Source organism: Esox lucius, chromosome 2, assembly GCF_011004845.1.
Source record: "Esox lucius isolate fEsoLuc1 chromosome 2, fEsoLuc1.pri, whole genome shotgun sequence".
Classification (NCBI taxonomy): Eukaryota; Metazoa; Chordata; class Actinopteri; order Esociformes; family Esocidae; genus Esox; species Esox lucius.
In genome coordinates this window covers 7551295-7567714 of record NC_047570.1, presented here as the reverse complement: position 1 = coordinate 7567714, position 16420 = coordinate 7551295, and the positions used below count along the sequence as shown (strand labels likewise).

At 44.7% G+C, this 16420-nt stretch overlaps 1 protein-coding gene across 6 annotated transcripts in view; it reads right to left on the bottom strand.

Moving 5' to 3' along the window:
* The window catches only part of mtss1lb (MTSS I-BAR domain containing 2b), a 67667-nt gene that overhangs the window by 4780 nt on the left and 46467 nt on the right, over nt 1-16420 (bottom strand). Inside the window, exons 4-15 of one of the 6 annotated variants that reach the window (XM_020055107.3) lie at nt 13091-13175; nt 11730-11821; nt 11447-11521; nt 10475-10483; nt 9423-9580; nt 9082-9189; nt 8695-8792; nt 7196-7328; nt 7025-7099; nt 5966-6115; nt 5313-5489; nt 4761-4926 (exon numbers count right to left, since the gene is read on the bottom strand). In XM_020055107.3, coding sequence (XP_019910666.2) covers nt 4761-4926; nt 5313-5489; nt 5966-6115; nt 7025-7099; nt 7196-7328; nt 8695-8792; nt 9082-9189; nt 9423-9580; nt 10475-10483; nt 11447-11521; nt 11730-11821; nt 13091-13175 — 1326 coding nt within the window. Of the gene's footprint in view, nt 1-4760; nt 4927-5312; nt 5490-5965; nt 6116-7024; nt 7100-7195; nt 7416-8694; nt 8793-9081; nt 9190-9422; nt 9581-10474; nt 10484-11446; nt 11522-11729; nt 11822-13090; nt 13176-16420 lie in introns of all 6 variants that reach the window. The other 5 variants (XM_020055101.3, XM_020055110.3, XM_020055104.3 and 2 more) reach the window with 5 other exon arrangements.

The window sequence follows — 16420 nt, the reverse complement described above, 5'->3', positions numbered from 1 at the left end:
GTGGTCATAATGTTATGGCTGATCGGTGTATCAGTGTTATTCACTTCACCTGTCAGTGGTCATAATGTTATGGCTGATCGGTGTATCAGTGTTATTCACTTCACCTGTCAGTGGTCATAATGTTATGGCTGATGGGTGTATCAGTGTTATTCACTTCACCTGTCAGTGGTCATAATGTTATGGCTGATCGGTGTATCAGTGTTATTCACTTCACCTGTCAGTGGTCATAATGTTATGGCTGATCGGTGTATCAGTGTTATTCACTTCACCTGTCAGTGGTCATAATGTTATGGCTGATCGGTGTATCAGTGTTATTCACTTCACCTGTCAGTGGTCATAATGTTATGGCTGATGGGTGTATCAGTGTTATTCACTTCACCTGTCAGTGGTCATAATGTTATGGCTGATCGGTGTATCAGTGTTATTCACTTCACCTGTCAGTGGTCATAATGTTATGGCTGATCGGTGTATCAGTGTTATTCACTTCACCTGTCAGTGGTCATAATGTTATGGCTGATCGGTGTATCAGTGTTATTCACTTCACCTGTCAGTGGTCATAATGTTATGGCTGATCGGTGTATCAGTGTTATTCAGTTCACCTGTCAGTGGTCATAATGTTATGGCTGATCGGTGTATCAGTGTTATTCACTTCACCTGTCAGTGGTCATAATGTTATGGCTGATGGGTGTATCAGTGTTATTCACTTCACCTGTCAGTGGTCATAATGTTATGGCTGATCGGTGTATCAGTGTTATTCACTTCACCTGTCAGTGGTCATTATGTTATGGCTGATCGGTGTATCAGTGTTATTCACTTCACCTGTCAGTGGTCATAATGTTATGGCTGATGGGTGTATCAGTGTTATTCACTTCACCTGTCAGTGGTCATAATGTTATGGCTGATCGGTGTATCAGTGTTATTCACTTCACCTGTCAGTGGTCATAATGTTATGGCTGATCGGTGTATCAGTGTTATTCACTTCACCTGTCAGTGGTCATAATGTTATGGCTGATCGGTGTATCAGTGTTATTCACTTCACCTGTCAGTGGTCATAATGTTATGGCTGATGGGTGTATCAGTGTTATTCACTTCACCTGTCAGTGGTCATAATGTTATGGCTGATCGGTGTATCAGTGTTATTCACTTCACCTGTCAGTGGTCATTATGTTATGGCTGATCGGTGTATCAGTGTTATTCACTTCACCTGTCAGTGGTCATAATGTTATGGCTGATCGGTGTATCAGTGTTATTCACTTCACCTGTCAGTGGTCATAATGTTATGGCTGATCGGTGTATCAGTGTTATTCACTTCACCTGTCAGTGGTCATTATGTTATGGCTGATCGGTGTATCAGTGTTATTCACTTCACCTGTCAGTGGTCATAATGTTATGGCTGATCGGTGTATCAGTGTTATTCACTTCACCTGTCAGTGGTCATAATGTTATGGCTGATCGGTGTATCAGTGTTATTCACTTCACCTGTCAGTGGTCATAATGTTATGGCTGATCGGTGTATCAGTGTTATTCACTTCACCTGTCAGTGGTCATAATGTTATGGCTGATGGGTGTATCAGTGTTATTCACTTCACCTGTCAGTGGTCATAATGTTATGGCTGATCGGTGTATCAGTGTTATTCACTTCACCTGTCAGTGGTCATAATGTTATGGCTGATCGGTGTATCAGTGTTATTCACTTCACCTGTCAGTGGTCATAATGTTATGGCTGATCGGTGTATCAGTGTTATTCACTTCACCTGTCAGTGGTCATAATGTTATGGCTGATCGGTGTATCAGTGTTATTCACTTCACCTGTCAATGGTCATAATGTTATGGCTGATGGGTGTATCAGTGTTATTCACTTCACCTGTCAGTGGTCATCATGTTATGGCTGATCGGTGTATCAGTGTTATTCACTTCACCTGTCAGTGGTCAGAATGTTATGGCTGATGGGTGTATCAGTGTTATTCACTTCACCTGTCAGTGGTCATAATGTTATGGCTGATCGGTGTATCAGTGTTATTCACTTCACCTGTCAGTGGTCATAATGTTATGGCTGATCGGTGTATCAGTGTTATTCACTTCACCTGTCAGTGGTCATAATGTTATGGCTGATGGGTGTATCAGTGTTATTCACTTCACCTGTCAGTGGTCATTATGTTATGGCTGATCGGTGTATCAGTGTTATTCACTTCACCTGTCAGTGGTCATAATGTTATGGCTGATCGGTGTATCAGTGTTATTCACTTCACCTGTCAGTGGTCATAATGTTATGGCTGATCGGTGTATCAGTGTTATTCACTTCACCTGTCAGTGGTCATAATGTTATGGCTGATGGGTGTATCAGTGTTATTCACTTCACCTGTCAGTGGTCATAATGTTATGGCTGATCGGTGTATCAGTGTTATTCACTTCACCTGTCAGTGGTCATAATGTTATGGCTGATCGGTGTATCAGTGTTATTCACTTCACCTGTCAGTGGTCATAATGTTATGGCTGATCGGTGTATCAGTGTTATTCACTTCACCTGTCAGTGGTCATAATGTTATGGCTGATCGGTGTATCAGTGTTATTCACTTCACCTGTCAGTGGTCATAATGTTATGGCTGATCGGTGTATCAGTGTTATTCACTTCACCTGTCAGTGGTCATAATGTTATGGCTGATGGGTGTATCAGTGTTATTCACTTCACCTGTCAGTGGTCATAATGTTATGGCTGATCGGTGTATCAGTGTTATTCACTTCACCTGTCAGTGGTCATTATGTTATGGCTGATCGGTGTATCAGTGTTATTCACTTCACCTGTCAGTGGTCATAATGTTATGGCTGATCGGTGTATCAGTGTTATTCACTTCACCTGTCAGTGGTCATAATGTTATGGCTGATCGGTGTATCAGTGTTATTCACTTCACCTGTCAGTGGTCATTATGTTATGGCTGATCGGTGTATCAGTGTTATTCACTTCACCTGTCAGTGGTCATAATGTTATGGCTGATCGGTGTATCAGTGTTATTCACTTCACCTGGCAGTGGTCATAATGTTATGGCTGATCGGTGTATCAGTGTTATTCACTTCACCTGTCAGTGGTCATAATGTTATGGCTGATCGGTGTATGTGCATTGTTTTTAATCGTATATTAACTAATTGGGATGTTTCATTGCAGGAAAGAATGGCACAGCAACTGTTGATCAGGTTGAGAGATAGGTTAAGATATATCATCAGCAGATTATTATATTGAATATCACCTGTGCACACCAGTTTGTTTGAGCTGGGTTAAATTATAATGATGTTCCCCAGGAGGTTGTTGATGTCTGCTACAGGTTATTAAAGTTGTCAGCAGCGGTCTCTTACACACAATGTTGTCCCTTCACTATAATGAAGATGTCATCTGTTCTTAAAGTATGAATGTAGGATGGCCACAACTACCGTAATTCCTCGTTTAAAACCTGCACCGTGTATAAATGGTACGGTGTATCTACCATTCATTTTATAGCTTTGTGTGTTTAAACCGCACCCATAAACCGCATTTGCCCAGAGAATTGACCTTTCGCAAAACCCCTCCCCAAATGGTCCTTGTCCAATCCTACCTTTGCAACCGGTCACTACTTGAAGAAGGTCTGTCAAGGTTTTGTTGTTAAGGCTCAAAATGGTGAAACAGTGTGCCTTCGTTACAGCACCTGCTGTAAATCCGACAGCAGATACCCAAATGGTTTTAGAGGGGAGAGTTATTTACAGTGACTTCTCTTGGGTTGTGAAATGCTTTAGTCAACATTTATACATAATTATTCATTAGATAACAATGTTATCTAACGCTGACTTTATAGTTATTTGTGCTAACGTGACCATATGAATTACTTGCTGCTACTACTACGTTAGCTAGATAGCTAGCAACCTCTAATATTAGCTTGTTACATCAGGGCACTAGTAGGCTTAACTTGAACAAGTGACTTTCTTGCTAAGATGATGTTGATTAATAAAAGAGTTCAATAATAGCTGTATGAACAGATCTTACCTGGCAGTGCAAGAGTATGACTGGTCCACAAGGCTGTGCCACATTTTAGTCCATGGGGTTTCTCAATCTTTGATTGAAATATGTATGCTTGTTTAAATTATTGTGTCCCCGTCCTTTGTTTTTCTGTATATTGTGAGCATACCCTTCCACTGCATATTGCAATCCCTTGATCTGGAGGATATTGCCGAGGTAATACTCCAAAAAGAATTACTTCACAGGCCGGTAATATGCTACTTTTCCCCTCTGTGCATGGCGGTTTACAGTAGTTGTCGCTTACAAAGAAATACAGTTTGACGGGTATAACAGTAACAAATATAGGTGGCACTTTTGCCAAAAGGTCAACTATTACTCGTACATACATGGTGCATTAATATTAAGCATCTGTCATTGGGCACTACCAAAATTGATATGTTGAAGTATAAAATGTTTTCAAAATCTGTGTATAAGCCACAGTTTATAAATGGGAAATTACGGTAGACATTACACTGTCATGAAATTAAACTTTGTTTCAAGTAAATTTTTTGTTCTCAAAATATTTTTGGGAAATAAGGTTTGCGCTCGGTAACAAAATATTTGATTGCCAATTCATTTATTTTTACTTTGAAGCCTTGTTTTTGCTTTCAGAACAGTTGTTTTTGATTCAAAATAAAAAAGATTTAGCTGTCAACAAAAAGACACAAATGCACCTCCATAAATGTGAGCTCTGTCTGAACCATATTGCTCTTCCGGAGTCTACTTGTTACTGTGCTACCTTGAGAAGGGATGGTGTCCTCTGAGCATGACGGGGTGGTGGTCTGGGTGCTGTAGCCGCTGGAGTACTGCAGTGAGTCCCTGTGGCTCTTCTGTTGCTCCATGCTGAGCCCACGGGTCAACACCATGGCCAGGTCACTGGCTGCTGGAGAAACCTCTTCACCATGCTGGGAGAACACACACGATCAACACACTCACCGTGCCCTTGACACACCTCCCAAAGATGTAGTGGACAAAGGATGACTAGCAACTCAGTGGAGACAAAGCAATGGCTCAAAACACGCTTGTTAAACTGTAAACACAAGATTCAGATTGTTAAATTGAACGTTCAAAGGTTTCCCGAGTCCAAATTGCAATCAATGATAAATAGTTTCTTGATGTTTCACACTTTCAAGAAAATCACTTCAGTCAATCAGAAGAGCCCTTGCAAACAATTATCATAGAACACCACCAAGCAAGCGCAATAACAAGACTATAACCACCAGGGTCAAATCCAGGTTGTCTTCTAGCATGTGCCTGCCAAAACTAGTTAAATCTGGATATTTTCTGTTACCTTAGCAGCGATGGTGGCGGGCGTCATCCGGGTCCTCTGGCCGTCATCCGGGTGAGCACCAGTGTATCCCTGGGCGCTCGGGGACACCTCACTCTCCCTCAGCCTATCCAGGGGCTCCTTCCTCCGCTGAAGTGTGGCAGCCAATGGCTGCTCATATGGACCGGTCTTGGACCAATCCTGAAGAAGTGGGTAAAGTAATTAAAATGCTGGGAAAAGAACCAGAGTGAAGAGACCCGTCCACTATCCAGCAGTTTGACGCCCTTCATCTGGGTTGCAGAGTTGGGGGGACCGTGTCGGGGGGGGTTCCTTATTTTGTGTGTGGGGGTGTTTGGTATTGGGCCAAATGAGTGAGGGTTTTGGCTTGAAGCCTTCTGAAATGTGAAATGGATGCCACACATGGCCTGTTCAGTTTAGCAAATCACCACAAGGGAGATTTGAAACCGGGGTGAGGGGTTGAGACTGATGGCCATTGGCCCCAGAAAAGGTTCATGGGTTAGGGAGCAAAGTAATGAAGTAATGGATGAGTTAAGCAGATGATGAAATTAAAAGAAAAACCTGCTAACCAAGCATTCAATAGAGAAGTGCAAATTAAAACACAAAACTGAAGGAAAAAAAAGAAGTGAAACTTAAAAAGTGTGCAGATGAAAACAAACCTTCCAGCAAGGAACCTTTGATGTGGGAGAGGAAGTGTTGGATCCTGGGGAGCAGTTATAGGGTGGGGACGCAGGAAATATGACAGAGAGAGGCCTGGTGGAGCCAGTGTGAGAGAGAGCAGGGCGGAAGGTAGCGAAGGACGAGCCAAACTGCGGAACGGAGAGACAAGATCGTGATCGTCAGAGCGTCCATCATCCGCAAAGGCTTGTGGGCGGTGCCTTTGCGATGTGACCTCTGGGTCACAGAAGCTTACACACATACACCATCAAACACACATTTATGTTTTACTATCCATGTCGGGGCCCCAAGCATTCCAATTCAAAATTCCCCAAACCCAAAGTCTAACCACAACCGTAACCCCAAACTTCATTCTAACCCTAACCTTAAACGTTTTTCCCCAAACCTAAATATATATGAATATATCTTTTCTTCTCAGAGACAAACATTTCTCCTGAAGGTTACATTTTCCTTGTTTTACAGTTGTGGGGATTTTTGGTATAGTATAGTAAAACATGTAAACACGCACACACGCACACACGCACACACATCCCCAAACTGTGAGTAGCAGAAGAGAAGAGCTAAAAGAAAAGATATGAGCAATGACAGAGCTGGACTGATGAACACGATAACATAATGAACAGTCTACGGTAACTAGCATGGATGTAATGCAGACACCCCTATTGTCAGCCGCACGCCCATTTCTATCAGAGCGATGGTCGTCTGCCCGAAATACTAGTACCAAAAGTTGTTGTTGCAATGCAAACTCCCTAGAACTGAGTAATTATCAATAATTTAAAACCTTGATCACATTCAAAAATCACGTAATGTGGAAACATTTAATTGCCTTAAACTGATCAAATGTTTTCTGAATTCCTGTTGATTTTACAATGTTTCCTCATTTATTGCTATTTTCTCGGGCCAAATATTAATATCACAGCATTCACACGTATTATGTATATATTTTAAGTCGGTTAAAGGATGTGAATGACTGAAAGAAATGTAATATCAGAAACAAAAGTTGCCAAAGACCAGATAGGTGCATTTGCTGTTGTATTTACCGTTGTGGGAGAGTTGCACTCGCTCACTGACTGGCATGTCTCAGAAGCCTCGGAGGAAGCTGAACTCGATGACTTCTGCAGATGGACGGTCCAAAGAAGGGAAGACCAAGGGGTGTCATGTCAGCTGGGAGAGTTGAACAACATCAAAGTAGCAAAGGAGATTCAAGCTACCTGGCTGGTGATGTCAGAGGGCATGGGCGAAGGTGGCTTGGAGTAGACGTTGGCGTCCTGTGATATGAAGCCTGAGTCGTGGGAGGAGACGCTGCTGAGGCGATGGGCCCCCCCCGGTGGCGGCTGGGCCAGGCTGCGGTAGCGATAGGATGAACTGGGTGAGTGAGTTTGAGAGCCTCCGGAGGAGCGAGAGGCACTACTGTTGGCGCTGTTCACACTGCTGTGGGGGGGGAGGGGAGGGGGAAGCAGGTAGGAGGCGACGGTGAGGGGGGTGTGGTTAAGGGTATGGGCGACGTGGGACATCATATAACCACATTTAGGAAAGCAGGAAGTTGAGAAGGTGTGGTTTAGGGGAGAGATGGGTGGAGGCAGATGAAACCAGATGAGGGTGGGTGCAGGGAAGCAGGGGACAGAGCAGTAATGGAGGTGAGGGACAGCTCGTATGAGGGAGAAGGAGAGATTATTTGGCCAGCAGAAGTTACACGACATTTCCAAATTGGAGTTAAAAGAAGAGAGCCACAGTGTGTAGAGTAACATTGGGGACCCCAATCAGACAGGAGGCACAGAGAGAGACCAAACCGACAGGAAGAGGCGGTGCAGACACAGAGGAACCAAAAGAACAGAGGAATTGGAAAACAGGCCGAAGACACAGAGGGTCAATGTAGCGAGAAGCGATTGGCGGAAACAGACACGTGCAGGGATGGTGACGGAAATGTTACGAGTGGGGGGGGGGGGGGGGGTTCAGAGGTCAAAGACAGGTCAGAGACAGGAAAGGGCGATGAGGCCAGAGGTCAAAGATAGGTCAGAGATAGGGAGGGGAGAGGAGGAGGGGGTGTGGAAGAGACAAGTTGAGACTGTGAGAATCAAGCATGGATTGGCTAGTTAAGACAAGTCACAGGGAACCGGAGCAGGCATGCCCTAAGACATGCCCCCCCGCCCCCAGACAGACAGTAACAGACATGTGGTTAGACCGTGGCACTACTTCAGCGTACTGCTGTGATTAGTCTGAGACTGAGATGCCTTTTAAGAACAGAGTACACCGTCTGACTTTATCACATGTGTATTATAACATGTGAATTCTGTTCCCTACAATTTCAATTACTTTGTTTGCCTCAAAGTAATAACTGTAACATGTTATTTGCGCTGTTTGCTATCAAATAGGCACAACATTAAAATGATGTAGTGCTCTAGCGTTGCATGGCGTGTGATGCTATAATACAATTGAACTTGTTAGCATAGATCTGTGAGGACAAACGACACAATACAACATGACAACAGACAAATGGACTGGTAGAACAGAACCGACCAATAGACAAACATGCTGCTAGAAAGCAGAGGCACCTCTTTTTGTAAGAAAGTGAATTTATCTGAACCACATCTCTAACTAACACACTTTAGCATTTCTGAATCTGTCGGAAATCAGATCGAAATGAATCCATGTCAATACTGATGTCTAGTGATCCTGTTCCGTGTGAGCGGTGTGTCCCTGGGGTCCGTACCTGCACATGCTGCTCTTCCTGGAGCCAGAGCTGCTGGGGGAGGAGGGAGGAGTCTGGTAGGACCAGCTGTAGTCTGAACCCTTCAGGTCCTTAATCACCTGAGAGGAGAGAGAGACAGAGGATGATGAACCAGCAGAAACCATATACAGTAAAGGCTATGCTCATGACTGGGTAACAGTCTTGAAGATGCAGGTGGGTACAGCATCCTCAACATCAGAAGGTTTTAATCAATGAGCTGGCGAGCTGCACGCTCAGGCATCACCAGTCGAACAACACACAAATGGACATTAATGCAGCGGACAGCACATATTCGGCGATTTGACAATGCAATGTTCAATCTATTAATACTAGATTGTTATCACGCAGATGTCTTCTAAGTGGCAGTACCTGCTCACTGGCAGGGGGCAGTTTGTGGGGGTCGGTGGTCAGTACAGTGAGATCATCAATAATGGCCTGGAGGTGAGTGATCTCTCCCAGCATGGCAATCTCTCCATTCTAGTAAAAACACAACAGACATGTTCAGTCGCTCAGCCTTGCACCCATAGCACTGACTGAGGTGAATGACGGACACTGCATAGCTTCAATTCAACACCAGAGGGCAATGTCAACAGATTTTCAGCTATCAGCTGATTTTCACCTAAAAGACCTCGCATAGCTGGTCTCCCCTACCAGGTGCTCCTGTTTCGTCCGTCCGTCTGCCCCCCACCCCACCCCCACCCCCCTCTCACCACCACAGGCTGCAGGAAACCAATGAAGCTGCAGAAGCGCCCCCTCTCCTCCACCAGAGCCCGGCGCACCGCCTGCTTCTCTGTCTCCTCCATCAGCAGGTACATGTCATTGACGTCCTGCATGGCACTGTCCAGCTGGGGCTGCAGGTCCCCTCGGCCTGAGGTACCCCAAGGGAGAGCGGGGGTGGCGGGGTGACAGAGATTAGGGGGGAAATCCAAAAGCGTGAGGCGCGGGAGAGAGGAGCAGGAGGAGAGAATGAGAAGATTAGAGATGTAAGGCTTTGGAAGCTTCGGAGCGTCTGCACTCAGTCCCACAAGCCAGGGACACACTTGACAGAGTGATCTAGAAACACTAGACTTGTATCTAGATGAGCTAAACAGAAATGCATATTGACACTTCATGGGAGTTAAACCAAATAAGGTTCTAAGTTGGATATCAAAATGTTTGGTAGTGTTAATTCATGCAGCAGGCAGTAAGCAGGGACAGACATGACAGGACAAGGAACCTCAGTAAACTGCAGGGCAACTCAACAGTAACAGGGTAACGACTGAAAGATTATTTCCCTAAGGAGGTGCAGATGTACAGTTACATAACGAACGGCAAGTTGGTACGAACAGAAACTGCCGCTGTTAACCGACTTTCAATGTTTACAAAGAATGGCATGTTTTGTTAACGTTTCTTGTTGGGGTTACTTTGAGATGAATCACAGCGGCCAATCAGAGTCTCGGTATCACAACAGGCAATTCCCTGTTGCTGTGGAATTGCCCAGCGACCAGTGCTGTGAGCAGAAAGAGCTTATGAAGCACAAGGCATGCTGGAGCCTGGAGGACCCCTGGGACAAACATTCCAGACACCTCAGGATGAGAGAGACATCTGACGGTCACGGCTAATAGGCCTAACTAGCCGAAGAAGAGTGAATCAGGTGAAATATATTTCAGTAATTAATTTATCTTCTTACTAACTCATGAATTATTGGTGTGGTTAAAGCCTGTCTACGCAATCATGTGAAGATCATGCAGTAGCGGAGCAGGGCTGCGAACAACCTACTTACCTTGGATTTCTACAGAAGGGAAATCAAAGAGAAAGAGAGAAACAGGGAAGAGAGGAGAACAAAAAGAGAGGGAGGAGGAGGAAAGTAAAAAAAGGATAAATGAAGGGAAGAAAAAGATAGGACAATAGGAGGATTTGGGTGACATAGAGGAGGTCAGGGGTTGACAGAGATGGGACGAGAGATAGAGAGAGCAGAAATAGTTGAGCTCAGTGTTAGGGTTAGTACAAGGAGGCCATCACAGCTTAGTTCACGGCCAAGGTGTGCACTATCTAAACCTACTTAACCTGGTAAAGCAACCCAAAGACACATTTTCAACCGGTTATGACATAAACATATCAGCTTTGAGTTCTTAAATCTGCCTGGTAACTGTGTAGATATAGCCTTAAATAGGCAACAGTGATTATTGGCCACTGGGTGAAGATAGCACACTGATTGACGAATAAGGAAGGACCTGTCATTCTCAGCTTGACCACGAGAGGGTAGCATTGCTCTATTTAGCAAAGTCTTTCTTCCTCCTCACTGCGGATTTGTTGAACTCTCTTCCTCTGTTCAGTGATTTGAGCCCTTTTAAAGACGTACTCTAACTGCTTCAGGGATCTTTTTTGTCCAAATTGTAAATGTCCAAAAGTTGCATACATAGCCTTGAGAAACACAGCTTGAGAAAACCTGTTGATACCTTCAGAAGACATTGGTAAAGGATCTCACCTTGAAAATGTGACCTTGACATTTAAACTAATAAACATATTAACTTTAATATAATAAATAACTACATAGTTGTAGGGGTTTATACTTCTATCGTTTTGGCAAAACTAGTCTGAAATATAAAACAAATCTTACAACAGGGTGTATTGTTACAGAGGCGCCCTCAAAAACAAATGCTCACAAACTAGGAATTTATTGTGCTGGATAACTAGGAGTGCAATTCAGGGTTGTTGAACCATGCCAGTTGTCAGAGAGAAAGGAGGAGCCTACCTTTCCGGGCCTTTTTCTGTAGTTTCATGGTGTCTGAGGACTTCTTTTTGATCTCGTGACGAGACCTCTTGTACTCTGGAAGAGGAGGAGACAGGGTGTCAGTCAAACTGACTTGTCATTCCAACTTAAATCACACAAAACTCGTTTCAGTGTGTCAGCCAGGTGTACGCCACACATTTACGGTGTATGAGGTCAGACCCCGCCCCATTATTATTTAAAGTGTTTTGGGGCACCTTGTATGTAAATACATTCCAATATTATATTTGTGATGATTGATATAGACCTTTGGCATGATCCTTGTCCAGCTGATTGGCATTCTTCTTCCAATCCTCAATCCTGTCCTGGAGAGGGTTGATCAAGCTCTCCATCAGGGCACTGGCAAAAAGGTGAGAAAGTCGGGGAGAAAGTGAGGAGATAGGCACAGCGGGATGGATCCAAAATCGTACAAGTGGAAGATTCATAATTTTTTACTTTAGAAAAAGAAATATTAAACCCTGGTCCACTGTGTAAAGAACCCACGGACAAAGTTAATCTGTGCAATGATTCATTCTCAAAAATCTTCTTACTGTATGAATCATGGAAAACAGAATATCCACCATCTAAGGTCTTTGGTATGTGAAAGCTATTTTCCTCCTTTGGTTTTGTCGTCCCAGACGACACTATTTTTGTTGTGTGGCACATCTGCACACCCCATTTTTACTACCGGATAAGCTTGCGGCTCCGGGTCTGCCAGTGGAGCGCTCGCGCCGTGGTGACGGTGTGGTCTTCAACCTTGATTATAGCACGCCATAGCGTAAATGGGTGAGGAGACAAGCTGTTTTTGGTGTGGAAATGTTAGTTTCTCAAAAAATGCTTGGTCAGGAATGTAAACACACCAGAAAAGACACATCATCAACATCATGACGGTTCTCTTCCCACATCATCATTTCCCAGACACCACTACCATGATCACCATTGTAATAGCCTCTGATTTGGGAAAGTCATAATTGTTCTAAAACAGGAGGAAAAAACACCCTTGAAAAAAATATTCCTTTCTTTGTGGTTTACTTTGGTCTACAGCAGAGCGAGCTGGTTCCATTCATTTAGCCTAAGTGTCTGAGCGAATGGCCTACAGATGTCCTATAATGAGGTGCTTGGGATTTCAAGGGAGAAAGGGAGAGAGAATGGGGGAGTTCTGTTATTGCCCCCACCGTCTCATTCTGTATCTGCATCATCACTTTCGGGAAGAGAACGTTCCAGTCGTGGTGTTGTTTAGACAGATTAACCGTTTCTGAAGAGATTGCGTGTCTAAATCAGACATAGCATTCTGATGAGCTGTTTTCATTTATCACGGACACAATCCAAAACACTGGGATGGCTTGTAAGGGAAACCCATGACTGAGACCTTACTCAGTGGGAGATGACACATGAATTTACTCTCCTAGCTTGAATAGAGTCTGGATAGACTATGGCTGGATAGGCCATTCTCATTCCTGTGCTTTTGTAGCCTCTGAACAAAAACACTGGTTCACAATTTGTCAAAACTCATCCAAATCTTACAAAGGTCAGCCAGGGACCAGGGACTATTAGTGTTGGCTCACGCAGAGCACTGACTGACAGTTCATGGGGACAATCCTCACTTTTGGACTAATGGCTTTAACTTACTTTGTGAAATGGCGCAGTTTGGCCTCAATGCTACGATGCCGCATACACATCCGAGTCAGCGCTGATCCTATGTCTCTGGTGGCACCTGGAAGAGATCACGACACAAACCAGATGAGGGAAAACATTCATTCACTTTAATGTGTAGTACCCCTGACCAACGAGTCACGTGGATCTGTTGAATCTGCACAGACCTCAACTACACTGATAATACAGAACAGGATCAAAGAACATTTAACACCTTAAATGTCGGATTGTTTTCCTACCTGTAGTTAACTGGCTCAAATAAAGACACAGCATCAGTATACAGACCACCCCACAGATGGACAGACCTTCAGATAAACCACAGGTCTGTGAAATATTTACTACAGAAATAGCAGCAACCAGGAGGTAATATAAGCACTTCTGCCTAGTCCAAATAATGTTATTAAAGACAGCCTTTTCAGAGGTCTTCATGTGTGTGTGTGTGACCTAGTACTCTAATAAACATCAGGCTTTTTTCAGCTGAAAAGCACCATTGGAAAAGCTGACCTCTGAGTTTGAGAAAGCCACTGCTCTTGTTTCTAAAGAAGGAGAGTCGAGCAACGCTGACGATCAACAACTGCTGACTTTAAAGGCTAGAGACCGCCTCAGGGAGCCTCTCATGAAGGAGTAATGTACTCCAGTGACTGTTATTGGGTAGGGAGGATGTGAAGCATCTGGAGTCATGGTATCTTAAGCAGCTTAATTCATTCTCTTCAGTCAGATAACGTTCAGCTTCAGGGTGAGCTCTTAGCATTTTTGATGCCGAGATTTGATCAGGTCATTCAAACTGTCTTTAAGAGGGGAAAACCATGGAAGATCAACAGGGGGCGATAGTGAGGGTTACATCCAGCCTCTTCCTGGTCCCTGCTTTTTTCCACACTCCTGACACAGAAAAACCTGGGGGAAAATACTGGTGGAAACACGTCCACTAGCCTAAAGCTGGGCCTGTACGTTCAAAGCTAAAAGCTAAAGCTGATCCAAGATTTCAGGATGCAACACAAAGGCTTTACAACTGACAAGATTGACCCATTATGTCCTAGATCCAGCCGCTAAAGGGGTTAATCTGGGACTGGGCTGTATTCACAGGGCACAAGGCAAACCACACACCTTTATATCCCTCCCTCGGGGGGCAGGGACTATACCCCTTGTCCCTACACATGCACCAAGGGAGAAGTTGAGAAGGAGGTGTGTTTACCCCAACTAATATACCCCTGTCCACATCAGATAAGTATGCAAGCTCCCTCAACTTTGTAATATTATCAAACTAGGCCCTTTTATCTCGTAGCTCATTTACTTGACATTTTGTTTTCCTTAGAATGACCGGAGGTGGGAGACGGCAGGATCCTGTCTGAGTTTGTCTTGGGCCCCATCGTTACATCACCCCACAACACGCAGGTGATCTGGGGATCCAGTGACCTTGGCCTAGCCTTGGTAAGGTAATGAATACAGAACTAGAGACAGACATGGGCTTCATATAGCCCACACATTGACAACCTAGCTAGAAGGGGACAATGTAAAACAAGTGAGGGACAAAAGCACCTGCTCATTTGTGACAGTTGTTTTTGACAAATGTTCCCAAGAGATTAACCAAACCAAGAATGTTTATTGCTGACACAACGAGGACAGGATTTACTGTTGACCAGGCTGGCAAAGCAATTAGCCTCATGGACTCTCCTTCACGTTAAAGGCTAGAGTCAAATCAGAGATTACTACTATGCAACACACATTGACACACAAATGCCAGATCCGCCAACTCACCCACCCCAGTCTAAATGAACACACACTGTCAAGAAACGGAGTGAAGATCCATTCATAATTAAAACATTCTTGCCTCATGCCCCCAGTTCTACCCAGCAACCATTCATTAATCCAGCCCAGGGCAAACTCCCCTCCCCCTACACAGCAGTTACCCTCAACCCTCGCCCGCCCCCAGCCCCACCAAACACACACAAATGGGAAGGGACCATGCTTTGAAATTGTGTCTAATGTCATGCCAATAAAGCACCTTGACATGGAAAATTGAGAGAGGGCGGATCAGAAAGAAAGAGTGGAAGGAGATAGACAGAGAGATATACAGAGACACATTTAGCACAAGCGTTGAGAGGAATCTCTTCACACATTCTAATGACCGGACTGATGGGGAGAGAAATCACCATGGCTGTGTGGGTGTGTGTTTACACCTTGTATTATATTCTCTTCCTGTTTGCTCTAATTCACTTCCTCTCTCTCCGCTAACAACATCTGCAAGAGATCCACTACAACTGCCTCTCACTCGCTCTTCTCTGGATAATAATGTACCTTAAAAACAATAGAAAAACAGCTTTTCTACTGTTTCCCCACCCTGTTCCAAACAGACCTAGCCGCCACTTTTGTTTTCCGCTATTTGAATGGTTATTGTCATTTGGTTGACCCTAAAACCCTCATCAGAAACTCCATGTCATCACAGTTCCTTCTGTTTCACCATCTAGACTCCATGGTTCTAGTTGGACTGTAGGCTAATCTCTGTCGAAAAGTTCCACACACCAGCGACAAACTCCTATCCAGTAAGTTGGTTTATCGACCGATGGTTGTCATGTCCATCGGCTCCTGACTGAGCCTCAGGCTAGCCAGCCTGTATTTAACATGAATCTGTTAGCCTCCGGGACTCTACCCCCCCCCCCCCCCCCCCTGCAACCCTAACCCTCCCACAGTGAACCCACCGAGAGCAGACACATATTGATTTTTCTCATGCCATTCAGTCACCAGCGCCGTGGCTAAGAAACCCTGACAGGACCAAAAGTGGGAGGGGGAAATTGGAAGGAGGCCAGGGAAGTCGGGGTGAGAGCGGGGGGAGCAAGCTGCGGGTGGGAGCACTGGGTCGGTATGAGGGACAGTGACTGAGCGGGAGAGAAAGGGAGGGAGAGGGCAGGCGTAACGGAGGAGGCCGTAACGTGGGGAATGAAGGGCAGGAACGGAGCGATCAGTCATCTTCCGCTGGCATTAGTTTTCTCCCAGTTCCCTCAGCCATATAGCCGGTTAGGCCGCTGCCACCTCGAAGCTACTCACACAATTCAGTCTGTCGCTCTTACTTCCGTCTATCGCTCTCCTTTGCTTTACCTTCACTCCATATGGTGCTGCAGGAATGGTCACAAAGATCATCGTGGACCTCAGCCACCTGAGCTGTGGGCTGTTCAAACGGTTCAGGAGCATCATAACTCTGGCCCCTGGCCCTTCTTCACATTCACATTCAAAACACACTTCAACCCATCCTTGCAAACTTGACATGCACACACTCACAAATACTATCCGTGAACACACACAAGTTTTCCT